Genomic DNA, 26,444 nt, shown 5'->3' on the forward strand with positions numbered 1-26,444 from the left:
TCGGGGCGTCGGGGCGCGCCGCCGGGTGGCCTGGGCCCCCGCCCCGATGAGGCGGCAGCCACAGGTAACGCCGCCGCCGCCGCCAGGGACCCTGCAACTTGGGGGAATGAGGGCGCACGGAATGGGGAGGCCCCGGCTCGAAGGATGCACGGTTTGGGGGTGTCCTGGGGGTTCACCCACACCGCCCTCCCCAGGACTGAACCAGCTCCCCCTCCGTGTTTTCTGCAGAACGGCGACCTCAGCAAGCTCCACGGACGCCCAGCCCGGATCGCCGCGCTCAGGGACAAACAAGTAAGCGAGAGAAGCCTGCGCCCCCCAACACTCTGCTCTCCAAGCCCACCGGCTGGAGCTACTGCGCGGGGAGGGTGGCCTGGGACTTGGGCAGCACCCTCAAAAGTGCCAGCCTGGGCTGCAAGAGTGTCTGGGAGCCTCCAAGTTGCCAGCTTCTCTCCCTTGTCGCTCTCCCTTTCTGGAAAGAAAGAGTCGGTGCTTGGGGGGTCCCCAAAGGGCCCAGCCAGGGTCCCTCCTGCCCTCCCTGCATACTTGAGGCTGGCTGTCTCTTTTTAAGGTCATTTTTGGAACGCGCGTCTTGCAGCAGGCCGTGCGCCCCTTGGCACGCAGGCCCCCAAGGGGGGGGAGTGCAGCAGGGGCCCCCGGGAGTTGGGGTCCGGATCCCCCCCACAAGGAGTGCGCGCTGGGCGCTCTGGCCAGGCTCCTTTGCAGCCTTGCGCCTGCAGATTGTCCCTCTACCGGCGCCCCCAAGCCTCTCCAAGCGTCACTTTGGATTCTTGGAGCCTGAGCGCAGCAGCTCCGGGGAACAAAAGAAAAGGCGCCCCCAGTTTCCGGGCCCCCACGCCCCCACCTAATGCCGCCCGAACTTTGAGGAGCCGCGGTGTCCGGACCCCGCTGCTGCGCGAGGAGGAGCCCTTCTTGGGGTGCGGCTCCTGGGTGCCCCCGTGCACCCCTCAATCCCGGTTCCTCCAAGCCGGGGAGGAAAAGTTGTCTATTGTGTGACTTAGTTCCGCTGAGCTCAGCGCTCGGCGTTTCAGCACCACGAACAGATGCCGCCGAGCGCCCCCCAACCCCAACCCGCGCCCCTCCCTCGGCTCCGCCCCTGCGCCCCCTCTGCGCCCCCATCCCCCGAGCTCCCTGCCCGGTGCGGCTGCGCTGCGCTTCCTTCGGAATGCCGCGACTGTGGGTACCAAACTTGGGAGAGTGCGCGCGCCCCAAAGGCTTCCCCCTCCTTCCCCACTGGGGACCCCCCAGAGCTGGATCCCCAATCTGCTCTTCTCTCTCCAGTGAGCTGGGATGGGGTGAAGGGAACCCGCAGACACGAACACACAGTGACAAGCCAAAACTCTCCAGGTCTGGCTGGATTTTTCGGGGTGTCAGCAGTTGGGGAGGGGCTGGAGAGAGGCTTGGATCAGATAGGAGACCCCAGAACCCGAAGACTTGGAGAGGTGGGCGTCCCCTGGTCCGTCTTTGAAAGTTGCAAAGTGGGGGGAGGCGGCTACGTAAGGTCGATCGGGGTGTGGGGGGGGTCCCTCAGAAGGTCCCCAGAACGGGTCCTTGGCGACCCCCGCCCGGCTTGGAGGTGCGCGCGCGCCCCCCATCCCCTGCCCGGGCGCCGGTGGAAGCTTCCATTCCCGCTGGAGAGGGGGCCGAGTCGGGCGGGGGAGGGGAGGGGACCCTCCTGCATTTCCATTTTGATTGCCTGGTCGCCGCTTTTTGGGGGGAGGGGCTGGGGGACCCTCGGAGCTGAGCACAAAGCTGTGTCCTCGGCGCAGACCCGCTCGGATACTTTCCTGGCAGGCGCCAAGACCAGCTCTCCAAAGCAGGCCTGGGGTGGTCGCTGAGGGCCACTGAGCTCTTGTTTTCACTGTTCCGTTGGGTTTTTTAAGAAAGGGGGGGGGGCAAGTTGTTAACTCGGAGGCCGGCAGTGAGCGGAAGATGGAAGGCCTGAGCCGGTAATCTCGCAGCTTGATGAAACAATGTCCCTCTGCCTCCTGCGCCCTGGCCAATGGTTGCAGGATTATTTGGAGGGGCTGCTAAAGGCTTAGGTTTCTTCTGGCTTGCTAGTGACGGGGCCAAGGCGATGGAAATATTGATGCTGATGGTGGCCTACGGGTAGCAATTTATTTATGATCCGTTATGCCAGAATGTCCATGGAGCGGAGAGGAACATTAAACAAATTCATAAGAATAAAATTCTGTGTGTCGCCTTGAGAGCAGCCGGGGCCAAAAGCTGTTTTCGATCCCACTGCCTTTAAATTTGAATCCCCAGTCCCAGGATGCTCGGACCCGCTACATCTCCATCTTAGTGTGTGTGTGTGTGTGTGTGTGTGTGTGTGTGTGTGTGTGTGTGTGTGTGTGTTTTCCAGGGGAAGAAAGGCAACCTGAGAAAACTTTCGGGGCTCCTCCGGCATTTTAAACATGCTTCTCTTTTTAAAGGACTTAAAAAATATATATATCATCTGGCCGACAGCCTGAACTTGTGTTGCTTGCCCTGAGTCCAGGTTGTTTTTCTCTTTCCTTTGTGGTATTTTATGGAACAAGGGCTCATAAAAGCTGAGGAGAAGGGGGGGTGGCCCGGCAGCCGTGGCAACGCATGTTAATCAAGGGGGTGCCTCGGCTGCTGGAAATTCTCCCTCCGAGGCCCCCCGGGAAGGAAGAAGCTGCCTGCAGCAATGCTGAGTCCTAGGGCAGAGCTTGATGGTGCTGGGCTGTGAGGCTGGGACAGGTGGATGGATGATGGGCCCCCCTGGGGATGATCTCTGAGGAACTGCTATGCATAGGAAGGTCCCCATCCCACTCACCCCCAGCTGGGGAGAAGCAGAGAGGTGGAGCAGGGTGGAAAAGGCTGGTGTTTATTTTATTTTATTTTATTTTATTTTGGTTTTTGGGCCACACCCGTTTGACTCTCAGGGGTTACTCCTGGCTATGTGCTCAGAAATCGCCCCTGGCTTGGGGGGACCATATGGGACGCCGGGGGATCGAACCGCGATCGGTCCGTTCCTTGGCGCGCTTGTAAGGCAGACACCTTACCTCTAGCGCCACCTTCCCGGCCCTGGTGTTTATTTTTAATCTTTTTAAACTTTATTTATTTATTGGTTTTTGGACCACACCCAGTGGCTCTCTGGGGTCACTCCTGGCTCTGCACTCAGAAATCGCCCCTTGGCAGGCAGGGGGACCATACAGGATGCTGGGAATCCAACCAGGTCCTTCCCGGGTCTGCCATGCAAGGCAAACACCCTACGCTGTGCTATTTCTCCGGCCCAAGGCCAGTTAGTTTAAAGTGTATTTTCAAAGCCACTTAAGAGGAAAAGTGCTTCTTTGCTCCCGGCTTACTAAGGGGTGTTCAGTCCTGTGCCCGCTGGGCTGTGGGTTTGTGTCCACTGGAAACGGGCACGTGGGTGATCCGGGGAACTGGCTGCCTGAGATTCACGTGTGGCAGGGGGAACGGTCCAGCAGAACGGGGCCAGTTGGCTGGTCCATGGCATCAGTTCTGCCCTGGTTCTGCATTTTGTCCGCTTTCTCCCAGCCCCTGTGGACCAGACTGTTGAAAGACATCTCGAGGCTGGAGCCATAGGACAGTGGGGAGGGCGCTGGCCTTACCCTGGGTCCATCCACGTTTTATCTTTGGCATTCCAAAAGGGCCACCCCACCCCAAGACTGACAGGAGTGATTCCTGAATGTAAACCCCAGAGGAAGCCCCTGGTACCATTGAATAAGTACATAAATAAGAATAAGTACATGAATAAAGGTGCCTCGAGGACTTGGGACGCTGAGCGGTGGCCTGGCTGTTTGTTGCTTGAGCTGGACTTCGGGCAAGTGTTTCTTTTTAAAGTCTTCACTCTTTCATTTCATTTTATTTTATTTATTTTGGTTTTTGAGCTACATCTAGCGGTGCTTAGGGGTTGCTCCTGGCTCTGTGCTCAGAAATCGCTCCTGACAGGCTCAGGGACCATATGGGATGCAGGGATCGAACTTGGGTCTGCTCCAGTTCGGCCGCTTGCAAGGCAAACACTGTACTGCTGTGCTATCACTCTGGCCTGACTTTGGGCAAGTTTGGCCTTGTCTGTGGTGTGTGTGTGTGTGTGTGTGTGTGTGTGTGTGTGTGTGTGTGTGTGTGTGTGTGTATCTGTGTGTGTGTAGGGGGGAGGAAGCACCGCTGAGGTGAACTGGGGGGTCTCACACATGGCCCATCCATCCATTTGATGGGTGCTGAATTCCCCGGGACTGTCCTCAAATGCAGCATAAAAATCCGTCTTCTTGAAAGGTGCCTATCGGCGGCTTGCCCGGGCCCTGAGTCATCACGCTTGCCGGCTGATTCATTTGCAGCCAACCCCTCTGGGAGAGGCTGCGGAAGCGTCCCCAAGACCCGGGGCTATCACTGGACGGTGCTCCTGGTTCCACGCTGTCCTCCTGAAATGCTCATCCAAGTAGGATAAATTTTCATCACTTGGCCTGAGTAGTCATACAGCGATAGTGCCCAGCTGGCCTGGTTAGATCCCCAGCACCTTAAATGATCCCCCTGAGTCCTGGCAGGCATGATCCCCGAGAACTGAGTCCCAGGAGGACTGATTGATCTCTGCATGCTGCATCCCAGCTAGAGTGATCCCTGAGTTCTGAGTCCTTCTGCCAGGAGTGATCCTTGAGTCCTCCCACCTGGTCTGATCCCCGAGAGCTGATTCCTCCTGCCAGAGTGGTCCCGTGTGCCAAATCCCCAGTGGAAGTGATTTCCCAGTGCTGAGTCCTCCCAGCAGGACTGATTTCTGAGTGTTAAATCCCTGTAGGAGTAATTCCCTGCGTGTCAAATCCCACCAGGGATTGATCCCCAAATGCTTAATCCCTGAATTCCGCGTCCTCCCACCCGGAGTGACCCCCCAAGTGCTCAGCCAGGACTAACCCCTGAACCCAGCCAGCGTGACCCTCCCAGTGTTTCCTTTCATCTGACTTCAAGATGTCTTGTTGAATGGTCGCCCACGAAGAAAAACCCATCTCTTCTGAAAGGTCCTTTTTGTGGGGGACAGGGCCATGGTCACCCTCTCCCATACCCACAGGATACCCCTCTCTGGGGTCCCCCTTCCTTCCATTCCCCTGCTGCCCTCAGTGGGATAGACAAGCTCTGGCTGCCTGCCTGTAGACACTCAACAAAGCTTTGGGGGGGACTTGGAGGTGGTGCGCTACCTGGCACAGGAGTGACCCTTGGCACTGTGGAGTCTGGGATCAAACTAGGGTCAACTGGACAAGCACTTGAACCCCAGTCTAGACTCTGCCTCTGAGGCCTCACCCAGACAGAACCTCCTTTTGACACCATGAAGGTGCTCTCAGGACTGAGCACTCGCTTCCATTATGGGGGGTCCATTTTGATCCCCAGGACTGCACAGTCCCATGGACTGAGCTAGGTGTAGCCCCAGCGCATTGCCAGATGTGACTCATTTCTCCCTCCCCAAAATAAACAGGTGTGAAGCTGGAACTGTAGAGTTTGTGTTTCTGGTTTTTATCAATTGTGTGTATTACTTTGATGTGTTGATATCTCGTAAGAAACATAGAAAGTTTAGGGAGCCTGGCCAGACTAGACAAAAATTTGGGAATATGTTACTAGAGCCAGAAGGTGGATTTGGGGGGAGGAAAAAAATCCCTGTGTCTATGTCACTCAGGACAGGGGTAGTGGGACCCCTGGTGATTTCTGGCATTAGGAGCTGGAGAAGGATCCGCCGTGTGTGTGTGTGTGTGTGTGTGTGTGTGTGTGTGTGTGTGTGTGTGTGTGTGTGTGTGTGTGTGTGTAAGAAAGAGAGGGGGGTCCTCAGGCCCCTTGCTTGTAAGCCAGAATCTGCTTTGAACAATGTTCTTTCCTAATTTTTGTTTGTTTTTTGGGCCATACCCGGCAGCGCTCAGGGGTTTCTCCTGGCTCTGTGCTCAGAAATTGCCCCTGACAGACTCAGAGGATTATATAGGATGCTGGGAATCAAACCCGGGTGTCACGCCCTACCACTGCGCTACCACTCTGGCCCCCATCTTTTATAGTCTTTCTTGTTTTTGAGGCCATACCTGGCTATGCTCATGGCTCACTCCTGTCTCTGTGCTCAGGTTATACTCCCAACTCTGTGCTCGGGGCTCATTCCTGTCTCTGTGCTCATGGCTGACTACTGATATTGCTTGGGGATTATAAGGAATGCTGAGGATTGACATCAGTTGTGTGCAAGGCACAGGCCACCCCCCCCCCCACTATCTCTGGTCCCTCTCGGGGACTTTGCCATGAGACTAGAAGTTTCCTGGATGAGTTATGACTCCCAGGTGCTCCAACTCTTTGGGGTAGATGTAGCATTTGGGGGACCGATGCCTTGCTGGCTACCACCTCATTGGTCAAGAGAAGCAGCCGCAGGGACAGTCAGACTTGGGGGGACCCAACTAGTTCAGTTTTTCTTGAACCAAGATCCTGGGTCCAGCAACATGGGGCCAACCCGTGGCAGATGCAAACTCCAGTGCTGTAGAGAGTGGTTCTGGAGGTATGGACGCAGGCCTGCGGGGAGCCCCCTCCCTGCCAGGGTCCCTTCATCCAGAGGTGAGATATACCCTGCCTCTTATCAGCAGAGACCCCCGTGCTTGTGTGAACCCCCTGAATGCACAAGTAGGCCCTGCATTTCCTAAATGCTGCTGCCCAAAGGGACCCTTCACCCCCATGAGCTGGACCCCTGTGCTCCTGGTGCCTCTCCAGAGACCCCTCCCATGCTCTAGCCTCACCCCTTCCTCTGCTTCATGCCTCCAGACTGGATGGGCCATACTGGACCTGAGTGATGGCACAGCAGGGATGGCACTTGCTTTGCATGTGGCCATCCTGGGCTCCATTCTCGGTACCCATATGGTCCCCTAAGAATCTCCAGAGGTGAGTCCTGATACAGAGCCAGGAGTTAGCCCTGAGCAAAGAGCCTGAAGTGAGTCCTGAGCACAGACCTAGGAGTCAGCATGGGTACTGCCAAGTGTGGACCTAGAACAAGCAAAGTGGGTGACACTGTGGGGTGGGTGCTGAACAGTTGCGGACAACAGTACCCTGGGTAACTCTAAAGACATTTTCTATTTCTTCTTTGACCTAAAAAAGGTACTTTTCTGGGCGCATTGACCGAGTTATTTTTCTGAAAAGGGCCTCCAGCCTCTTCAGTTTGGGACCCTCTGCTCTGCGTCCTCCCCACCCAGAGAAGGGGGATCAGGCGGTCCAGCTTTGCCCAGTGTCTCTGGGGACCCTCCTCCCGCTATGCCCTTTTCAGCACCCCCCCCCCCTTGAATTTCATCTGCTCCTTTCCTGCCTGTTCCCCTTTTCAAAATCCTGAGACCCACAGAAGCCTGAAGCACTGAGCTTTGGCCCAAGCCTCGGGGCCCCTACGCTGTGACACTGAGGTTCTAAGCCCTCAAGGGGGTCTCCCTTGCAGTCCCCCCAAGAACCCCAGCTCCTGTGAAGGTGCAAGTTGGATCTGTCTCCGCAAATGAAACAGCCCCATCTCCCTGCTCCCCGTGCTCCGTCGCCGCCTCGTCAAAGTTATTTTATTAACGAGTTCTGCTGAGTGACTGGGGGGGCGACACCCCCACTGTGGATCTAATTATGAACACGAGGGATCGGGACTGGGGCGGCTGATGCGGGAGGACGCGTGGGGCTTGGTGCAAAGTGTCCTTTAATGAACTTCGCAGCACTTGTCTCTTAGCAACACGGTTTATGACATCCCGGTGCAGCTGGACGATGCCCTGTAATTTGTCCCTAGCCCCCCCACCCCCTAGGGTGCCAGGAGGGCGGGATGCTCGGCCCTTTCCCCTGGCCAGTGGGGTGTCATTGCAGTGGCTTTGTGTGCCCATCGGGACTAGGACTGGGGAGGGAGAGGGCAGGTGTTGGGCTGAGACAGAGCCCCCAGCATTGAGGCTTCTGGCCTTGGGGTATTTTTATCTGGTTCTTTCCTGGAAGAACCCTGTTTTGGAGACACAACGGCAGAAGTGGGGGCATTTCAGAACTGTCGTCCATCAGCAAGTTTGAGATTGGGTCCTCGGGGAATGTTCTAGAAGATGGGGAAGCCGAGGCTAAGACATGTTCATGTGAGACCCAGCCTGGGCCCTTCTCAGACTTTCTGCCTCTGGAGAGACAGACAGACAGACAGATGACCCGTGGGTCTTGCACCTGACCTTGATTCTGGGGTGGAGGCGGCTGGAAGCTCATGCTCCAAGCGTCCGTGGCTCTGAGGATGCTCCATCCTGCCACCTCGTCCTCAGGGGGCTCTCCCAGAGACCCCTCTCGTGCTCCAGCCTCACCCCTTCCTCCCCTTCCCGTGACTCAGGCCTCTGCCTCTGCCCTATGTGCGTGGGGGCCCTTGCTAACAAGGACCCCTTTATCGTCCCTTGGGCCCTCACTCCAGGACACCTCAGCCCAGGGTTCACAAAGATCCCACCCAGTCCCACTCTCAAGTTCCATGAGGTCTTCCAGGGGAGTCCTTTGAGCCCCCCAGAGTTGTCCAGCTTGTACGGGGGACATGGAGGAAGCTGGATATTGCCCCTCACCAGGATCCCTTCTGGAAACTTCTCTGCAGTAGGCGCCGGGTTGGGACGAGCCAAAGTACTCGCGGGGGGGGGGGGGTAGAGAGTGCAGGGGTGCAGGGGTACATCCCTGGGAATCCAGGCCCAGATTAGGAGTCCAGTCCCACATGCTCTGGGACTGGTTTTTGTTCGAAGGTGCGTCTAGCTCCTCCGTCTGTCTGTCCGTCCCCTCTGAGGTGCTTCCCCACTGCTCTGCCCTTCAACTCCTCTGAGAATCTTCCCTCAGTGCGCAGTGGCTCTGCTTCCTTCTCTGCCTCCCAGGCCCAGTGAGCCAAGGGGGCCAAGAGGGGGTCTCTGGAGTCCAACTGGGTGGTGCAACTCCAGGCTCTGTCCTCACAGGTACTCCTGCAATAGCTTCCGTGCTCGCTCAGGGTGATTTGGGGGTGTTCTGCCCACAGCAGGGCCTGGCGACCCCACCCTGGCCACTCCTGACCCCCAGCTAGTGCCCACTGGGGAGCAAAGATCCTGAGGTCTCAGGCCCCAGGGAGGAGCCAACAGCAGGGGAGGACCGTTTGCTGGGCTGAGACTCCTTCCCCGGCCTCCTCTTCGGACACGGATGTCCCAAGTGTGTCACACGTGGCCGGGGGTGCCAGCTCTGCCCAGGGCCCCCCACTGCCCGAATTACCTCTTCTCCCTCAGTGAGGTCCCGCCTTCCCTATGCTCCCCGTCCCTTGGCAGGGCTGCCTCTGGGTCCCTGTGACCAGACTGTAGGGACAGTGACAGGGTGGTAACTCCCTAAGGAGAATGAAGTTGGTACTGCAGGAGGTGATGGGGAGGAGGGTGTGACGAAGGCCATGATGGTGGTGGTGATGAGTCATGACTGATGATGTCCGTGAGGGATGACATTGCAGTGGCCATGGTGACCTCTGAGCTCTGAGGCCTGATGTGTCATGGCTCTGGTCCCTTTCCATGTCCCTATGTGCAGGTGCCCGCCCTGGTCTCCAGCCTCCAACCCTTGGGGTTGACGCTGGTTTGACACTTAAAGATTTAAGGCTGGGACACCAGTTAGGGGGTGACCTTCACCGCTGATCAGCTCTTGGAACACTCGGTCCTGACTGCATGTGGGTCACTGAGGTTCTGGAGAGAGAAACCAAGTGATTCTTTTTTTTTTTTTTTTTGTATCCAAGTGATTCTTTTTTATGTTTGTTTTTTATTTTTGGGCTACACCAAGCATCGCTCAGGAATCACTCCTGGTAGGCTCTGGGGACCCTGTGGGGTATCAGGAATAGAACCTGGGTGGGTCGTGTGCAAGGCAAACTCCTTTCCCGCCATGTTGTTGCTCCAGCTCTCATATAATTCTTCTTAAAAATGGGACCTAAAGCTGGCAAGAAAGCATGAGGTAAGGTGTTTGCCTTCCATGCAGAAGGACGGTGGTTCAAATCCTAGCATCCCATATGGTTCCCTGTGACTGCCAGGGGGGATTTCTGAGCGTAGAGCCAGGAGTAACCCCTGAGCGCTGCTGGGTATGACCCCCGAAAAACAAAACAAACAAACAAAAAATGGGACCCAAGGGGCCGGAGCGGTGACGCAAAGTGGTAAGAGCGTCTGCCTTGAATGTGCTAGCCTAGGATAGACCGCGATTTGATCCCGGCATCTCATATGGTCCCTCGAGGCAGGAGCGATTTCTGAGCACCTAGCCAGGAGTAACCTCTGAGCATAACTGGTGTGGCCCAAAAACCAAAAAAAAAAAGAAAAAAAAAGGGACTCAAAAGGTGAAGGCGAGTCAAGGCAATGCCTTGAGTGCCAACCCGGGTTCAATTCCCTGCACCAAGTGGGGCTCCAGGCACCTGGCTGTAGCCCTGTGACTCAGGTACTGCTGACCAAGAGTGGCCAGGAGTGACCCTTGGTCACTGGAAGGGTCTTCCATAAATCAGCAGGATCTGTCTGTGGAGAGAAGCTCTAACCACTGTTCTTCCCCATGAAAATAGGAGTGAGACAGAGATGTACGTGGTCCCTGACACGGGTCGCAGGTGACCCACTCACCCCTGCTTGATTTACCAGTGACCCTTGACCTGCATGAGGCGCCCCTGGGCAGCTCCACTCAGACCCAGGAGGGGGCCAGTCCACCCTGCCCCCCAAGTTCTAGAGTGCCTGGGTGGTGTCCAATCTCCCCCAGGGCACAGAGACCTGGCCTCCCTGCTGGACCTTTGCCTCATGGGGACAGGGATGGGGCGGCAGTGGTGTGGGGTGCAGAGAGGGGACGGGAGAGAGTGAGTGGTGGCGACTGTGGTCATGGTGAAGGGGACCCGGTGTAGAGGAGATGGGGTGACTGCACCAGAGACGGTGCTGATGGAGACTGTGGTGGGTGAAACGGGTGACCCTGGATGGTGGTGAGGGCATGAGGCTTGCTTTCCTCAGCACAGGGCCAGGGCGACGACTGGCATCACCTTCTCTGATCTGCCTCAGTTTCCCCACCTGTATAGTGGGAGGAAGAGCTTTGGAAATGCTCTGACTCCCTCATCCACTCAATTATTTCGGGGTACTCCTGGCTCTGTGCTCAGGAGCCACCCCCACAGTCCCCTCTGGCCACTCGACCAAATTGTGGGAATGGGGAGTTGTAGACTAACAGCCCTGCATGGGGTTGGATGGGGCGGCCTTTCTCTGCCGGCCCAGGCCACACGTCTGCAACCCTCTCCAGCCGTCAGGTCTGAAGGTTCAGGACAGCAGCGGGGAAATGATCCACAGACAGGTTTCAGGAGACATCAGCTTTATTCAGGCCCTAGCCAACTGATGTGGCTTCAGCTTGCCCTGCATCTTTTTTTTTTGGTTTTTGGGTCACACCCGGCGGTGCTCAGGGGTTACTCCTTGCTGTCTGCTCAGAAGTAGCTCCTGGCAGGCAAGGGGGACCCTATGGGACACCGGGATTCGAACCAACCACCTTTGGTCCTGGATCGGCTGCTTGCAAGGCAAACACCGCTGTGCTATCTCTCCGGGCCCTTGCCCTGCATCTTAACTTCTCTCCGCCATGTCTCCTCCTGCCTCCATCTCTCTCCCTCAACCTCCCTCAATCCATCCTCCAAATCCCACTTTCTGCCCCTGAAGCAAAGACCCCTCCCAGAAATGGGCAGGCCTTACTAGCAGGTAAGGTTACACAGGAAGAATGGGGGATGGGGTAACGGGAGTGGGGGGGTCTGGAGCTCTAGCCCAGTGGGAAGACATTCACCTTGCATGCTGCTGGCCCAGGTTCAAGATCTGGCATCCCAGCTGGTCCCCTGAACACCACCAAGAGTACAAATGCGGGCTTCCCCTTCCCAGGGCCAGGCGCTGGTGTCCCCCCAGGGCACAGGTCAGGGCTTTGGTGGCCCACTTTCCCAACCCTCTCCACTTCCAGCTGTTCCCTTGAGGGGGTTGCTTCCTGTCATCTGGTATAGGCCAAAGGGGTGCTCTGGCCAGGGACACTGTGCCGGGGGCAAGTTCAGCTACTCCTACCCGACTGTTTGCTTCCAGGGCCTCTTGGCACTGCCAGGACCCAGCCCGGGATGTCTGCTTGTGACTATCCCAAGGCTCTCCTGGGAGTCAGCACAGATGCTCCAGTGGGAGCACCGACCCATTTCCTGCACCACCAGGAGAGAGACCTTCCTCCAACAGCCACACAGGGAGCAGTCCCTGAGCCCATGGCCCCTGGGCCCCTAAAGAGTTAATCCAGTCGTTCTCACTTCTTGGGTGTGAGGGGGAGTCACACCTGTGGAGCTCATGGTTGACTCCTAGCTCTGTGCTCAGGGATCACTCCTGGCAGTGCTCAGAGGACCCCATGGGATGTTGGGGATTGAACCTGGTTGGCCACATGCAAGGGAAATGCTCTCTCCACTAGGATCTCACTCCGGTCTCACAGGACACAGCTTTGAACAAAGTTGGTGGGTCTGGGGTGTCGGTTCTTGAACCTGTGGGAAAGTTCTGCGCTCCAGGGCAGCCAGAGGCAGCTGTGCCAGGCCTGGAGGATTCAACACTGATTTGGGGGGGGGGGGTCAGACCTGAGCCTCACCATGGCGACTGACCCTGGGCTTTGCCCCATCCCTGCCTCGACCCCCAGAGTTTGTCACTGTTCCCACTGCCTTGTACCCCCTGCCCTGCATGGCTGAGCCTTCCTGACCCCCACCCCACCCAGGACAGCCACACCCAGACCACCGAGCAGGACGAATGGGGAGGGGGACCCCGGCTTTAGGGCTTTGGTGCCGACCGACATCCTGATGAAGATTTTTTTTTTTTTTTGCCCTTTCAGTTTTCTGTCTCCTCTGGAAAGTGTGTGATGTGCTCCAGGGTTCTTGGGGACCTTTGGCCACTGTCCTCATTTTTCTCAGACTTGGCCGAGGAGAGGGCAGTGCGGGCCCCGGGGACCCCAGAGCTAAGCCCAGATGGTGCTGGGGGCAGGTCTGGTGTGGAGAGCTGGTGGAAGATATATTCAAAAGGCTCCTCTCCTGGAGCAGGGTGCTGCCTCCTGGCTAGGGGTCCTCCGCCAGCTGCCCTACCTGAGTCCCGCTGGGGGAGGCTGAGTTGCTGTGGGCCAGCAGGAGCCCCTCGGGGTCACTTTATGTCTCAGGCTGCCTTCGACCTACGAACAGCAGCATGATAGGTAACAGGAGACACGACTTAGCAGGGCTGCTGGGGTACCAGGCTGAACCTGGGACACTTGTCCATTGTGAGGACCCGGGGTAAAGGGCAGAGGTCACTGTAGAGGGGGGCAGGACTGTGGGAGAGAGGGGCTGCCGTGGCCACAGCCATCACTGATGTGGCTGTAACTGACATCATCACGGCTGATGTGACAGAAAAGTGGCCGTGGCTGGCATAGCCAGGGGACCAGCATAACCCCTTGGGTCTTGGGGTAACCCGAGCCTCAAAGATTCAAAACCTCAGGGGTCCCAGGGTCTGGGTGGGACCTTTCTTCCTCCTCGTCCTCTTCAGTCCCCAGGGACTGAGCACCTAGGATGTCACCCCTGCAAGGTCTGTGCCCCAAAGTGGAGCTGTGTCCCCGAAGCCCAGGGGGGCTGCCTCCGCCTCTGCTTACCTTGGGTGCCCCCCCCCCCCGCAGGTCTGAGTCCTGATCTCAAGCTAAATGCCCCCTTCCTGCCACAGCGCCTCCCCGAGAGGAAACAGTATTGACCCTCTCTCTGACTGTCTATCAATAGGGGGTCACCATGCTGGGGCCCTGATGGGGCTGGTGGGAACAGTGTCGTCCCGGTGGTCAGGCCAGTTCAGAGCTGAGGGACATTGGTTGTGGGACTGGATGGGGCGCAGTACTTCCTGGGAGCACAGCCACGTGAACTCACATCCGTGAGGTTGCTAGTCCCACAAAAGTGCTACATGGGTTAGGGCAGGAGTGACAGCACAGCAGGAAGGGCGTTTGTCTTGCATGCAGCCGGCCCAGGTTCCATCTCCAGTGTCCCATAATGTCCCCTGAGCACAGAGCCAGGAGTAAACAACCCCTGAGCACCGCAAGGTGTGGCCCCTAAATGAAAAATAAATAAACTGAAACAGGCACAAATTATCAAGTGCCGGTGACTGAGAGCAGACAGACAGCTGTTTTCTCTCTCTCCCTCTCTCTACCTCTCTCCCTTTTTCCCTCTCTCTCTCTCTCTCTCTCTCTGTCCCTCTCTCTCCCTCTCTCTCCTCTCTATCTCTCCCTCTATCTCTCTCCTTTTCTCTCCCTCTCTATCTCTTCCTCTCTCACTCTCTTCCTCTCTCTCCCTCTTTCTCCCTCTCTCTCCCCGTCCCAGGCTCTGGGAACCATCACAGCCGTGCCTGGTGCAGGCCCTCAGGTCAGTTCCCTGCAAAAGTTGGCGGGGCACGGAGCGGCTGTGCTACCTCAGGTGAGTTGGGCCCAGCCCCTGACACCAAGCTGGGGTCCCTTCCTTCTTCCCTCTTATCCCCTCTCCCGCTTTCATGCAGGGGCCATACTGAGTCTTTGTGCAGTGCCCAGAGTTCCAAGGCCTCCTCACCCAGCCCCTGCTTCTCTGGCAGTGGCAGATGGCAGCAGTGCTGGGGGCCACCTGGGTCTTCCTGGTGCCCTGGGCCTGGCCTGGCATCACTGGGATCAAACTCAGGGCCTTGCCCTGACCCATAGGTCTTCCTTTTGGTTTCAATTTCGGGTCAAAGCTCAGTTTTGCTTTAGACCTGGTTGTGGGGACACCAGACGGGAGGGTCATGTGGGGTGTGGAAGGCTGGGCCCTTTCCTGGCTGTACCCTCTGGGCGTGTTCCTGCCCCCCTCGTAGTCAGAGAAGCCTCATGGCCCTGCCCCAGGGCCAAGTCAGGCACCACCGGCCCCCAGACACTTGCCAGGGAGGGTTGAGGGCCGGGGAGCTCCTGCCCAGTGGATGCCACTTCCCTGGTTCTCGGTCCCACAAGCGTCCTCACACCGGTGGTAGCCATCCCCACCTGGATTGCATGCACCCACACGGTCACACACTCACACATTCATAAACATACATACATACTAACACACATAGCATGCTCAAATATACATATTTATACATATGCTTATGTACTCACACATTTCCACAGACAGGCATGATACACTCACACATATTAACACGCAGACAACACACAAACACACACACACTCTCGCAATAACCTGGCACACACTGCCTCATGGTGCCACACGTGAAGTATGCGGACACATGCTCACACACATGAGAAAGCCCATGTGCCCATTAAGAACTTGCATGCTGCTGCGAGTGGTGGCGCGCCTGTAGTCCCAACTACTCGGAGGCTGAGGCCAGAGGATTGCTTGAGTCCAGGAGTTCTGGGCTGCAGTGTGCTATGCCGATCGGGTGTCCGCACTAAGTTTGGCATCAGTATGGTGACCCTCCCCCCGGAAGTGGGGGACCACCAGGTTGCCTGAGGAGGGGCGAACCGGCCCAGGTCGGAAACGGAGCAGGTCAAGGCTCCCGTGCTGATCAGTAGTGGGATCACACCTGTGAATAGCCGCTGCACTCCAGCCTGGGCAACATAGCCAGACCCTGTCTCTAAAAATAAAGAATTGGGCCCGGAGAGATAGCACAGTGGTGTTTGCCTTGCAAGCAGCCGATCCAGGACCAAAGGTGGTTGGTTCAAATCCCGGTGTCCCATATGGTCCCCTGTGCCTGCCAGGAGCTATTTCTGAGCAGACAGCCAGGAGTAACCCCTGAGCACCGCCGGGTGTGACCCAAAAACCAAAAAAAAAAAAAAAAAAAATAAAGAATTAAAAAAAAAAAAGAACTTGCATGCTGGAGTGAGAGCACAGCGGGGAAGGCATTTGCCTCACACGCGGTTGACCCAGGTTCCAGCCCCAGCATCTCATAAGCCCAGGACAGGATCCCACACCCCGCCTCTGGTGAGCAAGTCCTGGGGTGCCCGAGGTCTCACTCTGTCCTCCGGAAGCCCCGGCAGTGCCCTGTGGTCTGACCACCGTTCGCACCATCCTCCCAGGTCAGGCCAAAGACCCTCATCCCTGACAGCCTCCCCATCACCCCGGGCCGGGAGCGGCCCCCACGGCAGCCCCCGACGTTCCAGAAGGCCTCGGTGGTCAGCGTCAAGAACCCCGGCCCCGCTCTCCCCACCGCCAACAACACCGTGACCCACGGGGCGGCACCCAGCGGGCAGCCCCAGGCCCTCTCCGAGCCCGCGGCCGTCGCCTGTCCCCTGAGTGGTGCGGGGGTGGCCTATGCCATCATCTCCAGCGCCCCCAGCAATGCTGCCGCAGGGGCCCCCAACTCCGCCTCCACCGTGGCCGTGCTCCGAGATGGCATCAAAGTCCAGCCCCTGCTCATCAGTGCCGACAACAAGGTGCGTATCCCGTGACCTGTGTCCCGAGGTGGTGGCGGCAGTGGGCAGTGGCGATGGTGATGGAAATGAGGGAGGGGGCAGGGGTGCTACCAAGTGGGGTCCTAATTAACAGTGCCCTGGCAGAATGAACCAAGATGGGCAGATGACACAGCGGAAGGGGCACTGGCCTGGCATGTGGCCAACCTGGATTCAGTCCCCATCAGGCATCCCATAAATTCTCTTGAGCACTGCTGGGAGTGACCCCTGAGCACAGAGCCATGTCAGCCCTGAGCACCACAGGGTGTGGCCCAAACCGTGGGGGATCGACAGAGGCACAGAACAATACCGGCCCTGGCATTGCCCGCACCTTCCCCGGTTGGCCCCCTGGCACTGCCCAGCACCCCACCTATGACATGGCAGCAGCGGCCATGAACACTGATGGGTGTGAGCCTTACCTCTAGCGCCACCGCCCCGGCCTCCTTAACTTGCTTCTCCATTTTAATCCGAGTCACTAGAAAGAGACAAATCATCGGGATCATTTATATGCAATACGTAAGAGTGTGTCAAACGTACTCATGGCTAAATATACTCATTTCTCTGGCTTAGAGAGTTTGGTTCATTTCCAAAGTTATCAAAATTCCTTTCTTCCTTCTTTCCTTCTTTCCTTCTTTCCTTCTTTCCTTCTTTCCTTCCTTCCTTCCTTCCTTCCTTCCTTCCTTCCTTCCTTCCTTCCTTCCTTCCTTCCTTCCTTCCTTCCTTCCTTCCTTCCCTCCCTCCCTCCCTCCCTCCCTCCCTCCCTCCCTCCCTCCCTCCCTCCCTCCCTTCCTTCCTTCCTTCGCGGTGCTCAGGGGTTCCTCCTTGCTCTGCACGCAGAAATCACTCCTTGCTGGCTTGGAGGACCATATGAGATACCAGGATTCAAACCACTGTCTGTTCGAATCAGCTGCGTGCAAGGCAAATGCCCTACTGCTGTGCTATCTCTCTGGCCCCTCAAAATAGCTTTTTTGTGTGTGTGTGTGTGTGTGTGTGTGTGTGTGTGTGTGTGGTTTTTGGGTCACACCCGGCAGTGCTCATGGGTTATTTCTGGCTCCATGCTCAGAAATTGCTCCTGGCAGGCACGGGGGACCATATGGGACACCGGGATTTGAACTGATGACCTTCTGCATGAAAGGCAAATGCCTTACCTCCATGCTATCTCTCCGGCCCCCCCCTCAAAATATCTTGGTACAATTCTTGGGGCTGAGCGATAGCACAGTGGAGAGGGCATTTGTCTTGCACTTGGCCGACACGGGTTCGATACTGGCAGCCCATATGGCCACCCAAGCCTGCCATGAGTGATTCCTGAGCACTGAGCCAGGAGTAACTCCTGAACCCTGCCGGATATGGTCCCCCACCCCCCAAAAAAACAACCAAACAAAATTCTTGAATTACAAAACAAACACAAACAAGCAAAAGCATTCGAACCAGTTGCAGAAAAGAAATGACCAGTTCAGGGGTGAAATATTTCATACCCTGGAACAGTGAGGAGCTCACCTGCTAACCCTTTGTGCTCCCCCACCCCCCGCCTTTCTATGACCCCTTTATTCGCTCCCTCTGCTTCCAACTGGGAGAGGTCCCCTCTTTGCTGTGGGCTAGCTGAGTGAGTGCTGGCACCCTGTTGTCTAAGACCCTGTGATCAAGGATGGCGTCTGTCTGGGGATGCTGCTCCTGGGCCCCCCATCCATTGCCAGGGAACCAAACCCCTCGGCCAGGATTCTCACAGCCTTGAGTGTTATCATGGGGAGTGGTTATGGCAGGAGGCACCCCAGGAACGATGGATCCATTCCTCCTGCCCCACCTGTGTGTTGTTCCTGAAACATGTCTTTTTCTGGGAATGGACATGCAAGTACCGTGCACGCGCGCGCGCGCACACACACACACACACACACACACACACACACACACACACACGAGCGCGCGCGCGAGTATGCATGTATGAACCTAAGCACAAGGATTTCCTGGGAACCTTCAAGAAAACTCTTTCCCTCCCCGAAGGGACTCATGAACAGGCACGTTTCCTCGCCTCGGATTAGTGCCTTTCCTGCCATGAATATAAAAAGGAGCATTTCATTTCTGCTCACACAGTTCTGGAGTTTGAAAACGTGATGACAAAGAACAACAGGGAGCTTTCCAGAAAGTGAGGAAGGGGGCATGAATATGGACGGAGCCTCCTGATGTGGGGGGAGAGAGTGAGGGAGTGAAGAGAGAAAGAGAGGAGAGAGGGGGAAGAGAGAGAGGCAGAGAGACAGAGAAAGAAAGAGAGAGGAGAGAGAAAGAAGCCTCCTGTGTGCAACCAGGACTCATGAGATACATGCAGGAGGGTTGTTCCGCCCCTTCTAGAAGGGAATTTGATTTTGTTTGTTTTGGGGCCACACGAGGCGGTCCTCAGGGGTTACTCCTGGCTGTCTGCTCAAAAATAGCTCCTGGCAGGCACGGGGGACCATATGGGACACTGGGATTCGAACCAACCACCTTAGGTCCTGGATCGGCTGCTTGAGAGGCAAATGCCACTGTGCTATTTCTCCGGCCCCTAGAAGGGAATTTGAGACATGTCTTGTTCTGAGAACACCACACACACACACACACACACACACACACACACACACACACACACGTTCAGCCCTGGGAGATATGCACAATATGATTTTTTGGATCTTTTTTTGTTTGTTTGTTTGCTTTTGGTTTTCGGGTCACACCCGGCAGCACTCGGGTTACTTCTGGCTCTATGCTCAGAAATCGCTCCTGGCAGGCTCGGGGGACCATATGGGATGCCGGGATTCCAACCACCGACCTTCTGCATGAAAGGCAAATGTCTTACCTCCATGCTATCTCTCCAGCCCCTGTTTTTCTCTTTTTTTTTTTTTGGTGGGGGGGCACACCTGGTAGCGCTCAGGAGTTCCTCCTGGCTCTGTGCTCAGAAATTCCTCCTGGCAGGCTCGGGGTGAGGGGACCATATGGGATGCCGGGGATCAAACCGGGTTCATCCCAGGTCAGCAGCATGCAAGGCAAACGCCCTACTATTGTGCCTTCTCCTGCTTTGGATCTGTTTGTTTTTTAATTTGGGGACCACACCCAGCAGTGCTCAGGGATGACTCCTGCTCTGCACTCAGGATCATGCCCAGAGGTGCTGGGGGACCCTGTTTGGTGCTGGGGGACAGGAAGGGGTCGACCACATGCAGAGCCTGTCAACCCCATGAGCCCTCCTTGTCTCTCTGGCCAGGGGCCACACTTGATCTTACTGACACTGTCCTGGCCTCGTTGGCCACTTGGTTTGGTGTTGGGGTCATCAGGCAATCTGGAGGACACCAGAGCCTCACCCGGTAGTGCTGGGGCTGGGATGAACACAGGGTCCTGCACGCACAAGGCCACACCCCTGTCTGAGGTCCTGGCCCCCGATGTTGCTTTAACCTCAGGCCCTTTGATCAAACCCGAGGGGACCCCTGAACCCAGAAAACGGCTGCTAGTTCTGTCCCCAGGAAATTCTGGGTAACAGGTCTGGGGCTGTACTGACTGCAGCCTGACCCCTCAAGAAAGCCCAGCTGGAGCTCATAGCCAGTGGGACCAGGTGAGCCAGGCAGTGTGGACAGACGGACAGACAAAGGGACAGGAAGGACCCTGCCTCTTGGCTCCTTGAAGCTCTGATCCTCTCTGCCTCAGTTTCCCTGCTGTTGTATATGAAAATATTTCCAGAAGATTATTTGAATGGTTGTATATGAAAATATTTCCGTAAGATTATTCTTTGCCTGTTGCCCCATCTCGACCTCCCAGGTGGGGGCACTGTGGAGAGTTGAATAAATAGCTTTAGTGGGAGGCGTGCGGGGTCCTTGGGCCAGAGCTGGTAGCAGGCTGACAAAGGACTCTCTGCGTCCGACCTTTGACACCCTAACCTTCTTGTCTGTGTGGATTATTTGCTGCGGATAAATATGACCAGGATCTGCCCCCAAAAGGGGACAAGGGAATGGGAATCCATTTCTCATTCTGGGAACTATTTGGGGATTCATAGACATCCAACAAAGGATTGAATTGCACACCTTTGCAACACCCTGCCTTTGAGCTGAAACCATCTTGCCCCCCCCCCCTTTTATTTTGGTGATGGTTTTGGTTTTGGGCCACAACTGCTCAGGGCTCTGCGATCAGGAATTACTCCTGGTTCTATGATCAGGGGTCATTCTTAGCGGTGCTTAGAGGACACTATGGGATGCTGGGGATTGAACCGGGTTGGTACAAGGCAAACACCCTCCCTGTTGTGATCTCACTTATCTTGTTTATATTGTGACCTCTGTGACCTGTTCCAGGGGCAGGTGATGGGAGGGTCCACTGCTGAGGGGAGCTGCCCAGGCTTCTGCTCGGGCCACTGTCCCCTGACACCCTCCCCACGATGCCAGGGCATCGGGAGGGTGTGGAGGGGGCCGGGAGAGGCACCCAGAGTCTTTGTGTCCTGCACACCTGGCCCTGCACCCTCAGGGAGCGGCTGGGCTGGTCCCGGGCCTACCCTCACCTGCAGCTGCGCCCCCGTCTCCTCAGGTCATCCTCCTCCAGCCTCAAGTGCAGCCCGAGGGCTCGGCCCAGCCACGGCCGCCCCCCGAGGAACCAGCTCAGGGAGCCCAGGATGACCAGCCTGTGAGCCAGGAGACCCCCGAGGTAGGTGAGGCGACACTGCGGTGGCCTGGGTCTCCGCTGCATTCCAAGACTGATGCCCCATGGAGGCAGAGTCGGGGGTCCCTACGTGGTCCCTGGGGACCAGGAAGGGATGTGGCTTCCCAGGAGTGTCTGGACTCCAGTGTGGCTGCTGGATGCTGGGGAGCACTTTCTGGAGCCTCTGAGGGGCCCCATCATTGTCCCAAGGCCTGGGGCATTGAAGCCGAAGTCCCTGGCAGCTGCAGCCGCGGGTCTGGCCAAGCAAATGGTGTCTACTCAGAGTGCAAGTGAGGTCCTCAGCACCAGGGGGTCCCCTGGGCACTGCCAGGAGCAACTCCCAAGCACAGACCAAAGAGTAGCTTCTGAGCACCTCTAGGTGTAACCCCTAACTCCAAATTTTTTTAAAATATTTTTTGAAAATTTTTGGACACACCAGCAGTGCTCAGGGGGTACTCCTGGCAGTACACAGGGGATCATGTGGGATTCCGGGCACTGAACCCTGGTTAGCTGTGTGCAAGGCAAATGTCCTCCCCACTGTAGTATCTCTCCCACTCCACCATAAAAAAAATTTTTTTTTTTTGGTTTTTGGGTCATACCCGGCAGCGCTCAGGGGTTACTCCTAGCTCCACGTTCAGAAATCGCTCCTGGCAGGCTTGGGGGACCATATGGGACACCGGGATTTGAACCAATGACCTTCTGCATGCAAGAAGCATGTAAGAAACACCTTACCTCCATGCTATCTCGCCGGCCCCTCCTTCAAAATTTTTGTTTTTTTGGTTTTTGGGCCATACCCGGCGGTGCTCAGGGGTTACTCCTGGCTGTCTTCTCAGAAATAGCTCCTGGCAGGCACGGGGGACCCTATGGGACACCGGGATTCAAACCAACCACCTTTGGTCCTGGATCTGCTGCTTGCAAGGCAAACGCCGCTGTGCTATTTCTACGGGCCCTCTTCAAAATTTTTATGTTAAAAATATTTTGACTCGGGCCCAGAGAGATAGCACAGCGGCATTTGCCTTGCAAGCAGCCGATCCAGGTCCAAACGTGGTTGGTTCGAATCCCAGTGTCCCATAGGGTCCCCCGTGCCTGCCAGGAGCTATTTCTGAGCAGACAGCCAGGAGTGACCCCTGAACACCGCCAGGTGTGGCCCAAAAAAACAGAAACAAAAAAATATATATTTTGACTTGGGGCCAGAGAGATAGCATGGAGGATGGAGGTAAGGCGTTTGCCTTGCATGCAGAAGGATGGTGGTTCGAATCCCGGCATCCCATACGGTCCCCCAAGCCTGCCAGGAGCAATTTCTGAGCGTGGAGCCAGGACCCCTGAGCGCTGCCGGGTGTGACCCAAAAACCAAAAAAAAAAAAACTTTGACTTGGGGCCAGAGAGATAGCATGGAGGTAAGGCGTTTGCCTTGCATGCAAAAGGATGGTGGTTCTAGTCCCGGCATTCCATACGGTTCCCCGAGCCTGCCAGGAGTGATTTCTGAGCGTGGAGCCAGGACCCCTGAGTGCTGCCGGGTGTGACCCAAAAACCAAAAAAAAAAAAAAATTTTTTTTACTTGGGGCCGGAGTGATACCACATCAGTAGGGCTTTTGCCTTGCACACAGCTGACCCATTATTGATCTAGGTTCGATCCCCAGCATTCCATATGGGGATGTGGTGAATGGGTGGTCCCTTGGGGTTCGAGTCTGAGAACTGGGTGTAGCTGGTGTAAACATGTGCTCCAGCCGTCCCCCGTGTTTGGGTAGAAATTGTCTGATGCTTCTGGTTTTCTTCCCCCAGAAACTCGCCTTCATGGTGGCGCTGGGCCTGGTCACGACAGAACATCTGGAAGGTGAGGTTCAGGGGGACATTTGGGGGTCCCCGCTTCAGGGTGAGGCCTCCTGGGCTCCAGCCCCGAGGCAGCAGGGGTGGGGCCAGCACCAGCTTCCCTAGCATCGGCTCCTCCATAAAACGGACTGGCAGGACTGGAGCAAGAGCACAGTGGGCAGAGCATTTGCATTGCATGCAGCTGTCCCAGGTTCGACCCCCAGCATCCCATTGGGCCTGCTGAGCCCACCAGGAGCACAGAGCTAGGAGTAAGCCTTGAGCATCACTGGGTATACCTGCCCAAAACACAAACTGGGAAACAAAAGCAAAGGAACCAGCACACGGGGCTAAAGCCCCCAAGATCGTCCCAGAAATGCCACCTGCAGAGACTCGGCTGCAGGGTTGGGGGGCTGCGGCGGGAAGACCCTGAAACCGCCCACTCGATGCCTTCTAGAAATCCAGAACAAGCGACAGGAGCGGAAGAGGAGAAGCACAGCTAACCCCGCATACAGCGGCCTCCCCGAGACTGAGGTGGGACCCCGCTCCAAGAGGTCAAGGGGCTGCGGATATGGGGCTGCCCCCCAGGGCCGAGGGTCCCCACTGTTCTGCACCACAGGGCCTGGGTTTAAGGAGGATTCGGGACCTGGTCAGAACGACCCCCATCTCTGGGTGGCAGGAAGGGCTTTTGGGGGTCTGGGTCAACACCTCGCACACACCCAGACTTCTCTGCTCCCAAGACTCTGTGGTGCAAGACAGTGGGGAGCGACCCTAGTCCCCAGCTGTTGCACGTAGAAAACAGCTGATGTGGCCCCCAGCAGTGCCATTTTGGGGGGGGGTGGGCCACACCTAGTGTTGCTCAGGGCTTACTGGGCGGGGATATCTCTGGAGAGACACTCAGGGCCCAGCTTTTGGTTGGCTCTTCTGTCTCTGCAGCGGAAGCGACTGGCTTCGGGTTACCTCAGCACAACGCTGCCCCTCACAGCCAGAGGTAAGAGGCTCCGCCCAGCTGCAGGCTGCCACCCCTGGATACTCCCATCATGCTCTGGGGGGTAGGGAATAGTCTCATCATGCCCTGGGGAGAAGGCAGCACTCCCATCATGCCCTGAGGAAGGTAATGACTCTCCTATCCTTGTGGGCACGGGTCCTCCAAGCATGCCTAGAGAACCTTGTGATCCCCATGGTGTCCTGGTAGCCCCAGTTCTGACTGGCTCTTCTGTGGGCCCAATAATGTGTCTCCACCCTTCCTCCCTGTGCTAGCCAATGAGGATCCCTGCTGGAAGGTACGTGAGCGCCTCTTCCCCAGTGGGAGGGCCAACACGGGCACCTCATCCTGGGTCCCATCTGCAGCAGCACGGGGCCCTCTTGCCCCGTCCAGGGATGTACGCACCCAAGCCAGAGGCCCACTGGGTGTTCCTGGCTCTGCCCACCTCTCTGTGAAGTGCTTTAACGAAGTACTCTCTGTGAAGTGCTCTCTACGTCATACTTGGTGACGTGCTCTCTGTGAAGGGCTCCCTGGCCCTCGGGCTGCACCCCATGGGGGCAGAGGTGTGTCAGCCGCAGGGCTTGTTCCCATTCCCACAACCCTGCACGACCCCGGTTTTGTTCACATCCCTTCCCAGGACTTGATGTGCTTGTGCTCTTCAGGTCTCAGTGTGGTTACGGTGTTTCCTTGTGAAGTATTTGTTATACTCCTGTCCAGTTTTGGGGTTCCCCCGGGTCTGTGCTCTGGGGCCTTTTCCCAGCCAGTTTTTCAGGCCCCGCATGCTGGTTTGGCCCCACTCTGCACTGTGGCTGGCAGTGGGCACGCGGCTCAGCAGATCCCAGATCCCAGAGGGTCCCCCACTCGGACCCAGACACCACGGCAGCGGCACCTGCCTTCAGCCTGTCCTGGGTCATCCTCGCTCAAGACTTGTCTGTCCCTCAGCCTCCCAGAGCTTCTGAGAAAAAGCAGGAGACCGGTCTCACGTGGATTGGGGCCCAGCTGCCCGCCCCATCTCCAGACCCCCTGACTTCCTGCCCCCTTTCAGAACGAGATCAGCCATGACGAGCACTGTGCCGTGTGCAAGCGTGGAGCCGACCTTCAGCCCTGCGGCACCTGCTCTGGGTCCTACCACCTCAGCTGCCTAGAGCCTCCCATCAAGGCGACACCCAAGGGTGTGTGGATGTGTCCTCGGTGCCAGCAGAAGGTAGGGCGGGACTTCTTGCGTCTCCCACCTGCACCCTGGCTTCACAGCTGGGCGAGTCGGGTTAGGCACATCTGGGGGAGGTGGTTCCAGCACATCCCGACTGCCCTGCACGCTGACCCCGTCTGCCCACAGGCCTTGAGGGACGAGGATGTGCCCTGGAGCGGGATGCTGGCCGTGGTGCATTCTTATGTCACTCACAAGACAGGTGAGGGGCCTCGGGGGGAGGCTGTGCCCCCTCTTTTGCCCCAAGGGTGGCTTCCTCCCCGGGAGCCTGTGGGCAGGAGCTCTGCTCACCCCCAGTCTGGCTGGCCCCCCTCTCTCCTAGTCAAAGAAGAGGAGAAGCAGAAACTGCTGCAGAGAGGCAGCGAGCTTCAGAGTGAGCACCGGCAGATGGAGGCCCGGGACCGGCGCCTGGCCTCAGCCGTGAAGGTGCACGGGGTTGGAGGGGCACAGGGCCCTGAGCTTAGAAACAGTCAGAGTGGCGGTGCTGGTTTCTGGGGCCCCGGGATCCTCGGGACGTCAGCGGACAACGCAGTGGTTTTGCTGGTTCCGATCTAGGGAGCAGGAAGTTGGGTCGCTTCTGATGGTGACAATGCGGTAGTAGTGGTGATGAAAGTGATGGCGATGGTGATGACCATGGTGATGGTGGTACTCACAGAGAGGGTAACGGTGACGGTAACCATGGTGATTGTGTTACTAGAGATGGTCATGTGACGGACGGGGATGATAGTGATGGCGGCAGTGTAAGGGCGTTGACGGTATAGTGAGATGATGTTGATGGAGGTGATGGCTGTGGCGTTGACAGCGATGGCGGTGCTACGGCAGGGGTGATGGGACGGTGATGATGGTGGTATAATGAGGCGGTGGTGTGGGCGACGGTGCTCCCACTGGAGCACTCCCAGGCTGAAACCTCCACGAACCCTCGGAACCCCAGGACCGGGCTCTGGGAATGGTGCCCCATGGCGTTTGGGTTCGTGAGTTCACTGGCTCATGTTTCAGCCCCGCAGTTCTGCTGGGTCTCGGGCGGTCAAGGCGGAGCCCACACAGGGCATGACCCACTGGACCAAACCACCTAGCCACCGAGCTCTGTCCGCCAGGCAGTGGGCCACGAGGGGCCCAGCGCCAGGGCAGCCTGCGTACAGAAATAGGAGTGGGGAGGCTGCATCTGGGAGGTCGCTGATGTTGGGGTTTTGGGACCCCTTTGGGAGACCAGCCTAGGTGATCACTGGACTCAGCCCTTCTTTCCCCGACAGAAATGCCTGGAGCTCCGGAGCAGCCTGCTGGCCCAGCAGCGGGGTGCCCAGCACACCCTCGACCGCCTCCGGGCCCTCCTGAGACTGATCCGGGCCGAGCCGCTGCTTCGGGGCACCCTGACGACCAGCAGCGCTGCCCCCCTGTTGGCCCGACCCTGGACCAAGCCGGCTGCGGTGGCTGTGCACGCCGCCCTCCAGCATCCCCCGG

General features: G+C 57.2%; 1 protein-coding gene across 1 annotated transcript; it reads left to right on the top strand.

The window, feature by feature from the left end:
- PHF21B (PHD finger protein 21B) lies at positions 1 to 25,541 on the top strand. The gene is made up of 14 exons (XM_049771515.1): positions 1 to 64; positions 229 to 291; positions 14,288 to 14,380; positions 15,979 to 16,335; positions 20,878 to 20,994; positions 22,771 to 22,822; positions 23,252 to 23,443; positions 23,731 to 23,785; positions 23,990 to 24,077; positions 24,145 to 24,176; positions 24,264 to 24,342; positions 24,825 to 24,983; positions 25,116 to 25,188; positions 25,309 to 25,541. Exons 1-14 carry the CDS (start codon positions 47 to 49, stop codon positions 25,539 to 25,541), a joined length of 1,611 nt encoding a protein of 536 aa, XP_049627472.1. The 5' UTR covers positions 1 to 46.
- The last annotated feature ends 903 nt before the right edge of the window (positions 25,542 to 26,444 follow it).

This window comes from Suncus etruscus, chromosome 4 (genome assembly GCF_024139225.1).
Source record: "Suncus etruscus isolate mSunEtr1 chromosome 4, mSunEtr1.pri.cur, whole genome shotgun sequence".
Lineage (NCBI taxonomy): Eukaryota > Metazoa > Chordata > Mammalia > Eulipotyphla > Soricidae > Suncus > Suncus etruscus.

Excerpts from the sequence above, each read along its gene's own strand:
- PHF21B (XM_049771515.1), top strand. Across the intron at positions 24,343-24,824 it reads TGCACCCCATGGGGGCAGAG|AACGAGATCAGCCATGACGA; the intron begins GTGTGTCAGCCG and ends GCCCCCTTTCAG. Across the intron at positions 24,984-25,115 it reads GTCCTCGGTGCCAGCAGAAG|GCCTTGAGGGACGAGGATGT; the intron begins GTAGGGCGGGAC and ends GTCTGCCCACAG.